The sequence below is a fragment of the Wallemia mellicola genome, assembly GCF_000263375.1.
Source record: "Wallemia mellicola CBS 633.66 unplaced genomic scaffold WALSEscaffold_25, whole genome shotgun sequence".
NCBI lineage: Eukaryota > Fungi > Basidiomycota > Wallemiomycetes > Wallemiales > Wallemiaceae > Wallemia > Wallemia mellicola.
Genome location: NW_006531982.1, coordinates 90017 through 103186, shown reverse-complemented (window position 1 = coordinate 103186; position 13170 = coordinate 90017). Strand labels below are relative to the sequence as shown.

At 41.8% G+C, this 13170-nt stretch overlaps 2 protein-coding genes and 1 pseudogene across 3 annotated transcripts; all 3 read right to left on the bottom strand.

The window, feature by feature from the left end:
• Nucleotides 1–5416: 5416 nt before the first annotated feature.
• On the bottom strand, nucleotides 5417–8396 carry WALSEDRAFT_61377 (hypothetical protein). Its single transcript, XM_006960261.1, has 3 exons — nucleotides 7767–8396; nucleotides 6815–7723; nucleotides 5417–6766 (listed from the first exon to the last, which is right to left on the bottom strand). The coding sequence occupies exons 1-3, from the start codon at nucleotides 8206–8208 to the stop codon at nucleotides 5922–5924; spliced, it is 2196 nt and encodes a 731-aa protein (XP_006960323.1). The 5' UTR covers nucleotides 8209–8396; the 3' UTR covers nucleotides 5417–5921.
• Nucleotides 8397–8549: 153 nt separating this feature from the next.
• On the bottom strand, nucleotides 8550–8629 carry WALSEDRAFT_t84 (annotated as a pseudogene). The gene has a single exon. The product of its transcript is annotated as a tRNA-OTHER (tRNA).
• A 957-nt stretch (nucleotides 8630–9586) lies between these two features.
• On the bottom strand, nucleotides 9587–13155 carry WALSEDRAFT_66164 (hypothetical protein; the record flags this gene model as incomplete). The annotated part of the gene is made up of 8 exons (XM_006960260.1): nucleotides 9587–10257; nucleotides 10301–12146; nucleotides 12191–12541; nucleotides 12585–12764; nucleotides 12812–12877; nucleotides 12933–12968; nucleotides 13014–13097; nucleotides 13150–13155. The coding sequence occupies 8 exons, from the start codon at nucleotides 13153–13155 to the stop codon at nucleotides 9587–9589; spliced, it is 3240 nt and encodes a 1079-aa protein (XP_006960322.1).
• Nucleotides 13156–13170: the final 15 nt, after the last annotated feature.

Below are 13170 nucleotides of genomic sequence, written 5' to 3'. Positions count from 1 at the left end.
TACACGCATAGCCAACGACGTCTACAAAAGTATCTGCAAAATCTTTGAACCAGAAGAAAGCCTGGAACAACTGCAAACAGAATTCCTCAGTAGAACATTAATATATGGAGAAAATGCACAAAAATTCTATACAAACCTAAAGAAACTGTTCACCAAACTACAGAAATTAGACTCAATCTTTGGAGAAAATTCTTTGAAATATAGAGCACTACAAACAATACCTATTGAATTAAAATCATCAAAACTCCATTTCTACCAAAAATCCCAATATCTTAACTACGATGAACTCACAAAAGCAATCATTAAAGATTACAATGACACAATCAAACTTGATCCACCAGCCAAAGCTGCATCAATCAACCAAGTCACTCAGATAGAACACGTGGATAAGTATGATGACCAAAACACCTCCAAGAATCAAAGTCAAACGACAGATCTACTACGTCGCCTTGATATCAAATTCTGTTCCTATTGTCTGAAAAACAACTATAGATTACCGCGCACCCACTCAGATAACGAGTGTGGACACCTACATCCACAGCTCAAAGACAAACATAAAAGGGTCAGTGAATCTGGCAAATTAGAAAACACTGGAATCCACCTTTCACCTATGAAATATGCAAAGTCACTAGGACACCTCACTCCAGATGTTGCATTATACGATCAAGGGTCAGACATCACATACACTTGCAGACGAGATCTACTCACCAATGTGAGACAACTCGCTACACCATGTTACTTCGACACACCGAAGGGAAAAGTAAAATCAACAACCGTAGGAACAATAAATGTTAACCTAGAATACAAAAACGGTACAATAAATTGGGTAGACACAGAGGCACATTATAATCCGCACTTCTCTTCAACACTCATTCCGCAGAATCTACTCATCAAAAACAACTTAGGTTTAGACTGCCAACCACCACATAATGCAATATTCTACCACCGTCACAATAGGGAAACTGCACACAATGTACCATACACAAATGGAAAATTACTTTTCACCATCAGTGAAAATCAATTTAATAACCTTCCAAAATACATCTTTTCTGTCACGCGTATGAAGCAAATATCATTATCCCAATGGCATTCACGAATTGCACACCTACACGAACAAGCTACCCGCAATACCTTAAAACGACTCTACAATATAACGTTCCCGCGCAGTCAGAAAATCAATTGTGATAGCTGCAAGATGAACAAGACGAACCAACCACCTTTTGATGGAAAACTCAACAAGGCCAAAGGACCATTAGACATACTACACTCCGACCTAATGAACATCCCAACCAACACAGACGAAAAATATGCTCTCGTTATTATAGACGAATATACAAGGTACAGCTGGACATTTCCACTCAAACATAAGCACAACATTTTTGACATTATTACAAACCTACACACCGAAATAGAACGCCAAACAGGTTACAAAGTTAAAAGAATACATTCAGATAGAGCGAAAGAGTATATGTCAGATCGTCTCCTCAAATACTACAAAACACATGGAATAATCAATGGACACACTGCAGGCTATGCAGCATCATCCAACGGCATTGCCGAACGCTACAATCAAACTATCCAGAGAGGCATTGCCACACTATTGACAGACGCCAAGCTACCAAACGAATACTGGATATATGCAATGAACTACTACACACATATCAAAAACAGTAGTCCACACTCCAGTATAGCAACTACTCCGATTGAAGAACTATTTGACACTTTACCATCTCTTCATCGACTAAAACCTTTTGGATGTCGAGCATATATACAACATCCATCAATAGAAACTAACAAGGTATCTCCAATGAGATCCCCGGGTATATTCCTTGGCTTCGACAAAAGCTCAAACGGGGCAATAATCCAACTCAACGACAATGTTTTGATATCTCGCAATGTGTACTACAATGAATCTGAATTCCCCGGGATAAACAATATCGACACCCTCCACAGCGCAAATCACTCGTTCACATATCGATCCCCACTCTCTTCCAGCCATGACGACCCGGATGAACCTACCGATAATGAAATCGAAGAGGAGGAGTCTTCCAATGAAACTCAATCCACCTCACAGGATGATATCGATATACACGGACAGGAGGAGTCTTCCAACGAAATTCCATCCATTCCGCAGGACGACATCAATATACACGATCAGGAGGAGCCTCAGTATAGTGCTCCACCAACTCCACACAACGAACTTGACACACATGAACGGGATGAATCTTCCAATGAAGCTCTGCCCAGTCCACAGGATGACATCGATATGCAAGAACAAGTCTCCTCCGATGAAACCCCATCCAATTCACAGGGTGACATTAGTGTACAAGAACAAGAAAAACCCCCACATGCCGAAACCGAAGAGAGCGAAGGGGGGATACCCAACGTAACTCACTCCAGCTCACACAGTGAAATTGCAGATGACAGGTCATCATCCCATGAAAATTTCACCAGTCTACATAATAAAGTCAAGAAAAGCGAAGAGGGTCAACGCGACCGGACTCCACCTAACATACCTCACCACATCGAATTACCTACACATGAAACAGCATCATTCATAGAACCAATACATGAATCCGTAACAGACACAAGAGAAAAGATAGCCCACCAGAACGATCAAATCAATGCAACCGAACCTGCCTACAACTCAACGGAGACTTTCATCCCAATGGATACAGAAAGAAACACTGACACTGATAAAGCGAAATCAATAATACCAATACCTGCCAAAACGATTTATGACCGATTTGACAAACAAGAAGAATCCCCAAACGAATATCTTGGATTCAACCACAGCTTCAAACGGAAAGTCCATCCAACCATCGCCAAAGGTACCCCAATTCAACCAGGACAAGCACGTCATGCAGCCCGGATTGCCAAGCAACAGGAAGACGACAGACGCAATAAAACCAAAGACGCCAAGGAAGATATTCACTACGAGCGCTTACAAGAACAGTGGTTACACTTTGACAACGACAAGAAAATGAGTTATCCAGACCCGGACTCACTCCTTCACAAGACCATCAACAAACTACTACACGTCGATCATACACTAGCAGCCAAAGCTGAACCCAATAAAAAGTTACGACATGCGTATGCCTTGGCCAGACAACAGGTCACCACCGGCATCCCAAATACCTTCAAACAAGCTATGACACATCCAGATGCCATCAAATGGCGACAAGGTATGGAGGAGGAGATGGCCACTCATGACCGCAACAATACATGGACACTCATAGATCCAAAAGACGTGCCGAAAAACAATAATATCGTAGGATCAAGATGGGTCTACAATATAAAAACTAATGCCATGAATGAACCCATAAAATGGAAAGCACGTCTAGTCGCCCAAGGATTTAGCCAAAAACCAGGAATTGATTACGAAGAAACCTATGCCCCCGTCACTAGTCTTAGAATAATAAGACTACTCATCGCCATAGCTGTTGAAGAAAACCTACAAATCCACCAAATGGACGTTACAGGAGCATACCTATATGGCGACATAGATCAACCAATATACATGAAACTACCACCTGGAATGTATGAAAACGAAAAGGACAAGAAAATCTGCAAATTGAACAAAGCCCTTTATGGTCTCCGCCAAAGCGGTCGTATCTGGTATGAACTACTAAACAAAGTCCTAGAACAAATGGGATTCAAATCATCATACTCTGAACCATGCCTATACCACTCAGAACAGTTGGACGCAATCATAAGTGTGTACGTAGATGACCTAATCATACTCACAAGAACCACTACCACGGCCAACAAAATCAAGTCTAAGCTGAAAGTCGAATTTGAAATGAAAGACTTGGGAAACATCAACCACATATTGGGTATGAAGGTAGATTATGACCAAGAAAAAGGCACTGCCACAATAGATCAATCAGGATATATTGCCAAAGCAATAGAGGACCTTAACCTACAAAGCATAAAAAGAAAGAGTATTCCAATGAGTACTAACCTCACACTTTCAAACGAGGACTCCCCAAATATCGAAGATCATATTGATGAAATGAAAACTAAGCCATACGCACAAGCAATAGGAAAACTTAATTGGATAGCACAAGCCTCAAGACCAGATATAGCCTTCGCAACTAGCATGTGTGGAAGATACACCCAAAACCCTGGCATCAAACACTGGAATGCAGTAAGACAAATATACGGTTACCTCAAGAACACCATAGACACTAAGATAGAGTTCAAGAAACAAATGAAACCACTAAACGGATACTGTAAAGGTGTAATACTACAAAAGGACATCAAAGGTCATGTAGACGCAGACTATGCCGGATGCTGGGACACAGCAAGATCAACTAGCGGCTGTGTATTTACATACTCAGGAGGAGCAATAGCATGGACCAGCAAAAGACAGAAATGCGTGGCAACAAGTACAGGTGAGGCTGAATATATGGCAATCAAACACGGCTCCGATATAGCTATTTGGCTCAGAAACGTTATGGAACATCTCGGAAGAAACCTAGAATCACCAATACCAGTCAAGACTGACAACACCGCCGCCTTAACAAATATCCTCAATCCCGGATCCATCACTGGCCTCAAACACATAAGAGTACAATATCATGCAGGTAAGGAAAGACACGAACGAAAAGAGATAGAAGTAAAAGGAATCCGCACCCACGATCAATTGGCCGATATTTTCACTAAGGCATTAAATGGAAATCAAGGCAATAATAGTAGCAGCCAAAGATGTTATCGAAGACATTGTCACCAATCATTGTGATAGAGTAGATCATGAATGACCATGAAATCGAATGTACTAAGTCGATGTGTTGGAACGTAAATATCAGACACGCTTTATTATAGGTTGTGAAAGTATAAGTACGTTATAGAATGATCATTTAAGATGATAGTTTATTTTACAAGATATGTTTCTTTATATAGTCTCTACTGTCCTCATGTTCCTTGTTGTCCTCTTGTCCTCTACTGCGCCTCGGTGTTCCTCTTGGTTCTTGGTGTAACTCCTTGTTCCTTCTATCCTTAGTCACTAAATGATGCTGTATGTTCAGCCCTGTATCTGTATTCTGACAGACCGCTAGACTATCGCTATGGATGTGTTGGTACGTAAATATCAGACACGCTTTATTATAGGTTGTGAAAGTATAAGTACGTTATAGAATGATCATTTAAGATGATTGTTTCTTTTTACAAGATATGTTTCTTTATATAGTCTCTACTGTCCTCATGTTCCTTGTCGTCCTCTTGTCCTCTACTGCGCCTCGGTGTTCCTCTTGGTTCTTGGTGTAACTCCTTGTTCCTTCTATCCTTAGTCACTAAATGATGCTGTATGTTCAGCCCTGTATCTGTATTCTGACACTCCTCCTGCTGTGTATACTGCGAGTCATTTATTATTGATCTATCTTCTACTATGTTGCTATCGGACATGTTGATACCCATTCTTTTGCATAATAACCTTAATCAGTATCTGATGGTTGGGAATAAAAAGCTGGCTCGTGTAACGCTGATATCCTCTCATGTTTGGACATCATCAGAAAGTTGAAAAGTCAATTGGTGAAGAATCAGGTCTCCTATACATCGGCGACGTTCTTGACCAAGTCACTATCCAATTACTCAAATTACAGCGACCATTTGTATCGCTATTTTAGATGAACGCAAGAAGACACCATGCAAGGTGATTTTGTTGATATCGCCTATACCCAAGAAAGGGTGTGTTATATTTTAGTAATGGCACTGGTAGCTCTGCCGATAGTGACGACTCAAATTAATGTGATTAAAGGGTGATGATACTCGATTATACACTACATCAGGATGATACTAATAGAGTTATTCATGAGGATACTGGAAGACTTGTATATTTACGCTGTTAACGATATTACGCTGGAATACATTCCACATTGAAACGATAATACAAAACCAAAATAAGTGCAAAATAAAGAATTTCAGGATTCAAAACCCATCAGTTTGTAGCCAGTAACTTGGAGACAATCAACGGCAGCATCAAAAGTATCATTATCAAGGAGTTTGCTGTCTTCTTTATCGAGTGATCCAAGCAAGGAGCGCAACCTGAGCGTTAATCCATACAATGATCTCGCTTGTTCCTTATTTTCATCTCCTTCCTTGACGCCTTGCAAAGAGATCTTCAAAGAAAAGTACAGCATAGTGACCGTGGCTAAGTCATCACATCTTGCGAATTGCTTGTCGGTAACATCTTCATCATCGTCTTCGAGATTGATAGAAGTATTAGTAAGCATGCTGAACACCCGTAGACATTTTAACGAGCTGGCTTCCCTGCTAACATTTGATGCTAAATGGAAAGCAATACTCGTCTTGCCTTGGAAGAGAGCCCACATGGCTGCAGATAATGTTGACATTGTGCTAACAAATGGGAGATCCTTTGAAGATATCATTAATTGAGTGATAGCTTTGTTGATTAGTTGTACATCACTAGCAGATGCCTTTTCTTCAACGATTTGAGTGAATATCAAACTCCAAAGCTCTTCGAGTGCTAGTATGGAAACATTCGTGGAGATTTTCTGTAACACATTCAATTCACTAGTGTTATCTCCCATTTTACATAGCTGAAGTGCATCATTGAGATCCCTTTCTAGTGCTAACTGAACATATCTCGGCTCATTCTCAAGAGTTTTCATAGCTTGTGCAGCTTTCCAATGCTTGTTAGAGCTGCTGTGCAACGCTGCTGTTGCCAATGCTAATGGAGATTCCTTGATTTGACGCGATGAAGCAAGTGTCATGTACGTGTGTAACTTATCTATCTTCGAGTAATCTGCTTCAATATTAGTCATTTATAGCGAATAGATTATGTAGCACTCACCTTTGGAGCTATATATTTGCCTTTGAGCATGCTTGATCGTGACATCAGTTGTTTCACCTCTCTTGAAACTAAAAAGACGTTGAAGAGACATCCAACCTATTTCCACGCCCTTCACTAAAGGATTACTTTTAACGCTTGGAAGAAGCGGATAGAGCAAAACAGCCAACGTCAAACAGATGAGAATCGTCTGAATGATATCATGGACATGCGGGTGGTAGAGGTCCGGTATAATATGCTGTCTCCACTGAAATTGCTCATCCGTAGCATTTGAAGGGAGACTGCTTGACAAAATTGTGCCTTCCTCGAATCGCCTTCTGAATAGATGTTGTTGCTTCTGATAGGGCTTTTGAAGTAAACCAAATGATAAAAACATACCGAGGAGATATCTAGGTGCGCTGCTACCATCGCTAGATGGTGACTGCTGCGATTGTTGCTCGTCCGACGTCGATGATATTGGCTCATCAACCAAGTCGACAAAAGTGTTGTCTGGTGGGACGAAATCTTCAATTGTATCATATAAATCTCTATCATCTACTGCACCCCATTCTTTTTCCCATGATATCTTCTCCGCTGGGGGCAAGGTAGCCCGTAATAATTCAACCTCACGCATCAAACGTTGCTCTCTACCCCTCAAGCGACGAATGTAATCAGTTGCACCGATAAGCACCGTCTGCTTGTTGATCTTGTTGGGTACTGCTACACCCTCCACGTATAATGGCGGCGGTTTACGTCTGGATGACGTCTGAGGTGGTGGTTGTGCAACTAAAGCTGGTACTGTACAACGTAAAGAGAGCATACGCGTATTGATATTGTTCCTATAGCGTCTTTCTACTGCATTATGTGACGGGTTCTTCGGTCCACCATGGCTAGGAGCAGGAGGTACAGGCTGGGGCGGCTTAGGAAATCTCTCTAATGCATTGTCAATGAGGAATGTGAAGATACCCTAACTCACGTTTCTGCGCTTCTGATTTTTGCTTTTTAGTGATATTGCTGCTATCTCCAGCTTTCCGTTTCGTCGCCTTTGGTTGATTAACAGGTTTACTAGCTTCCTGAGGTTGAACGTTCTCCATGGCTTGTAAATCTGGCAGCATCAACCCTCCTCGTGGGTCGACACCAACGCTATCAGTGTTCAGTAAGCCAGCTTGCAGGGACTGGAAGGGATCTTCGTAGGCATTAAAAATAGGTTGGCTCTGTAGCCAATTCTGCAACTCATTCGTGTCACTTATATCCACATGTTGTTCTTGAGGTGATTGTTCAAGGAGTGACGATATAGCTTCGTCGAATTCGGCCCCGCTAGAGTCAGTATACGGCGGTGTGGCAGGATGAAAAGCACTCTGGAAATCAAACTCCATTTCGCACTTAGATGTTGAGTGTGCAACTTCAAGTGCAAACATAAGCTGATATCGCTACATACCAAGATCAGGCCATTTATGACAAGATCATCCAGAGCGGGCATATATGTAATGACAACAACAGGACTGACGCTTACATGTACAGTATGCCTTATTTCCGCATAACAATATCAGCGACTGAGTTTATAGTGAGACAATCGCCAGCATGCCGCCAATAAAATATGTGTTCCAAGTCCACAGGCATTGCTAGGTGGTTATAAACATGTCAGCGGATTTCAGCATAAAAAGTACCGCCAAAACGACAGACAGTAAGATAACTGTATCAAGCAGCAAAAAGGAATCGTACAAGTGCTGCGCAACTACCACTGTGCTACAGGTGCTGTTGCACCTACCAGGGATCGAACCTGGGACCTCAGCATAGCTGGTGAAAATTTTCATTTCAAACCATTGAACCATTGGATTCCTTGGATGAGACTGTACTCATACATATGTCAACTCTACTTGCCAAGCTCGAGCTCAGAAAATTTTCAGATGACGTCACGCACGAGAAATAGCCTGTCAGGTCGGTCGGGTCTTCACATGGAGCTGAGCACGGCCGGCGATCATTCCACCCATGATACTGCCCTGACCTCGCATGCATGTTTAAAGGGATATCCGCACGACAGATCATCGCCTGACATTATTCTACATCGAATGCAAACATATTAGTATAAGACGATAAAAGGATGGTTAGGAAGCATGCATTATTATTATTACATGCTCTGCTGTGGGTGAATACAGCAGCTCGATAGCGTACATAGGAGATTACTTGTGGCGCCATCAGTGTCCAAATGGCAACTAGAACAATTAATAGGAGCTCTAAGGTCATGCGAGCAAAGATTATCCAGTGTGACAGAGAAAAGCCATTAGTGAGTAGTATGAAAACACTCAAATTACATACCGGAAATTTCCCAGCAAGCATTTCAGCGCCTCAGACTACATAGCTGTTTTATGTAACGATCAAACCAAGGCATGCTTCTAACAGGTTAGTTATGTTGTCACGCAGTTGGTGACCAGAATTGTAAGACAACGGAATGGAACTCAGCAGGAATGAGATAGACGTGATTGTGGTTGAGAAAATAGGATATTTAAGTGATTGCGGTGATGAGAAAATGCAAGAGGAGGATATACTATTGAAACACCATTAAGCTGGATGAAACTAAGACTCAAATCATTAATGAGTAAGGTCGTTAGATATTCAAGCTTCTGAGGAATGTGCGAAGATGAGAATATAGAGATATCAAGATCATCACGTTTGGAAGTATATCAACATGCAATTCACTTCGCTTAGATTTTCATGATTAAGATTTATGTATGCAAAATATAATACTTATAGATATCGGAAAAGAATGATAGAATCGTGGTTAAATAGTTGTTTATTTTAGAGTTCCTCGTCTTCAAGCAGAGCAGGTTTGATCATACCAGGTACGGCATTTCTTGCAGCTTCACGTTGCTTTCTTTCCTCCTCTTGTTGCTCGAATTCTATAGCAGCAGCACCCGGTGCGTTCGCCTGCTCGATTGCTGGTGCACCTGCATGATCACCTTGTAACTCCTTCAATTGAATCAAGAAGTCTCTCAAATGTAATTTGAATCTTGCAGGATCTTCATGCAATTCGAATAATCCGGTTACGAATGATTGGATCTGTACAGGTTGTAAATGTGGGAAAGCGTTCGCAAGGAGGTTGGCGGTGTAGTCTCTAACAAAGATGACATTACTTGTGGAAGGATCAACCTGGGCTGGATCATAAAGTGGTGCTGAGATACCGACTTTGCTAACTAATGCGTATAACCTCGCCAACAAAACTGACTGCAATTTGAAACCACTCTTGTGATCTGAGTCGGTGAGAACGTAGAATGAATCTTGCAATAAACTCAAGTAGTAAGTTTGGAAGAAGGCGTTAGCGACTGATGTGTCTGTTTTTACTATGTTGTCAATAACCTCGAGAGCCAAATTAAGACCAGTGTCGGCAATATCACGCATAGTGTGTTTTATGGCCCAGACAACGGAGTCCATTGTGAGCTTGAACTGTGATGGTGGGAGTTGCAAAAGAGCTATAACTGTTAGTAAGTACGACGTGCAAAGAAATCAACTCACCTGGGAAACAGTGGTAGTTGATTGCCCGCAATAATTTGAAAAAGCCAACGCGATGCTCCGGGAATTCCGCAAAGTCCTGGTTAATCATACTGAGAGTGCACTCAAAGATGGCGTCAAGGATTGGTGGAATTTGTTCTGTGAGCAATGGTCCAAGCTTGTTGACGATTGTGGCGGTGACATTGAGAACTTCAGCATCTCTTGCTGAAGGAACGTTGCGATTGTAATCTAACAAAATAGCCTCAAATAGTGGTGGAATGAAGTTGGCATTGACAGTCTCTAAATCTTCTGCCTTTTTGATGTAGGTTTCAACTAATCTAAGTACTTCCTTTTTGATGGTTCTCAAACCTCTAACCTTTGGTGTCCTTGTTGCGATGTTACCTTCAGCAGCAACAGTTTCACTGATTACACCACTGACAGCCTTATAAAGACCAAGCATATCCATGTAAATTCTACCAATTTGTGGGAGGTAGAAGCTACCGATGGAGGAGCACGCAGAAACGTTAGTCTTCAAGACGTTTGAAAGGATTTTGATGTTTTCAGGTACGGAAAGTACGTCAACGTTGCTGGCAGCTTGCTGCATAAGAGTATCCCAAGCATTGTTTGGCAAGTCCATGAGTTTCGCAATAAGGTTCTCCTGTACTGGTTTGTTTGGTTGTACTGCAATCATCGAACCGACAGCTTCGTAGAATGTATGAACCTGTTGTGGTGCCAAATCGATAGTAATACGATGCAAATTGCGGAGAATTTCGTCAATGAATGGTTCTTGCTCGGCTGATTGTTGCATAACGAAGTGTCTTCTACATTTTTGAGCAATCTTAATGAACGTATCACAAGCCATATCTTGGACACCTTCGTGGGTCTCGTGCATGAATTCGAATAATTTGTTGACGACCGTCTTCAAGAATTTCCAGTGCGCCTTGAGGAAACGTGGATATTGACCGACGATGTACATGATATCTGATGCAACGACCGCTTTGTTGTCTTTGCCACGTTTGATTTCACACAATCCGAGGAGATCCTTGATAACAGTAACAAGGAATCTCTTCTCTGTGTCTTCGTTCATGGCACCTGAAATACTACCAATTGCCCAACAAAGAGTGTTCAAATTAGACCAAGACCATTCGGAGCCATCGACCTGCTTGGCAAGCTTTTCAGTCATAATTGTTTCGGTATCGTAGACATCCAAGTGAGTCAAGTAAACGAGTACACCCCTCATATCCTTGTAAAGGACAATGGTATCAGATTCTTTGAGGAATTCTCTGACGATTTCACCTTCGTCATTCTCAACAATGAGGACTTCTTCTGGTTTGACCATCCTTTCAATCATAACTAAACGCAAGTTGGAAAGAACCTCATTGTAGATGTTCTTGCGAAGGTTTTGACCACCGGATGCACCTGCGACGTTCATGTTTAGACCAAGAAGTGGGTTCATTTCAGCCATTGGGGTGTGCTGCACTTCATCGTAAAGTTCAGCGACCAAAACTGACCAGTACTCTAGACAAATTTTGAAAATTTCACGTTCTGGAACTTGGGATATTTTAACGAGATAGAGGTGAGCATTCAGGAGTACGTCTTTGTTCTCTGGAGTTTCGACCAAAGAGAGATGAGATCCAAGGAAGTTGGTGAGGAAAAGGGCCAAGTTGAGGATAAGCTCTTGGTCGGAATCATTAGAAGACTCATACGCGCCTGCAATATCTGTTGATGGTGGAATCATTTTGTTGACAATTGTCATTACCATGTTAAAAAGTAAGACGAACTTTGCGTCATATTCTGGAGTTACCTTGAGAGAGCTGATTTCCGCAAGACATTTAAGAGTAACATTTCTGAATTCTGGGACCTCAAGGAACTATATCTAGTTAGCGTGTTACACTATTTGAGTTCAAAACGCACTCTAGAGATAAGCATATCAATGATGTTAGTCTCAAAGATGTAGCCCAACGGGATCCAGTTGAGGAACTTCAAGAGAGTATCGAGTGTTGCCTTAATAAGTGATGGCTTGACTGCCTTCTCGAGAACTTCCGAGCAGAGTTGGAAGATTTCGGAGAACTCTCCACACATTGAATTTTTGAGAGCCTTTGTCTTAGCCTGGGTCATTTGCTCAGCGGAATAATCGAAGATCTCTTCAGAAAGAAGCTTAAGGATAATCATGTTGTTCTCGCAGAGACTAAGGTTGGTTTTTGAGGAGGTAACGATTTCAGGTATGAATGACGGCCAATCCCTAGGCCAAGCTTGTTTGAGGATCTAAGGATGGTTAGATAAGAGTATAATAGGGTATTAAACCCACCTGTACTAAAATCAGGTTCAATTTGTTGAGATAGGTCTTCTCCCTGCGCATAACAGCCTCGTCCTCAGATGTTTTGATGACGGCGTTGACAATAAAGTTGCGGATACCTTGTTGTTGGTCGACTGGCAATACTTTCCATTTCGTTTGTATGAGTTTCTCCAAGATTTGTAAGCCAATGTACTGTTACTACGTCAGCGGAGAAGTCGAGGAGAGCTATGAAAACACACTTTAGTCTGTGGATTCGGACTCATTTCGAGAATAGCTGGTACTCTTTGCCACGAATCTGGGTGTTCCTAAAATGGCGATAGGGGTGAGATTTCTAAGGCGGTAAAAGCAGGATAAACTAACTTGGAATTGCGTCAAAACGCGCTGTGCCATTTGTTGCTACACTATCTTAGTATGCGGGCGTTCATCTCTCAATCTACTCACTTCCTGCCCAGCACCGGCAAAGAATGCAGCAACTATACGATCTAGTAATCCAACGTCGAGATCTTGACTGAAATCAAGAATTGCCTGGTAAACGAAGCCGTTAGAGATTTTCATCTCTCGCTGTTTATCCACTCACGTCCATTTTCAGCGTTGGGTG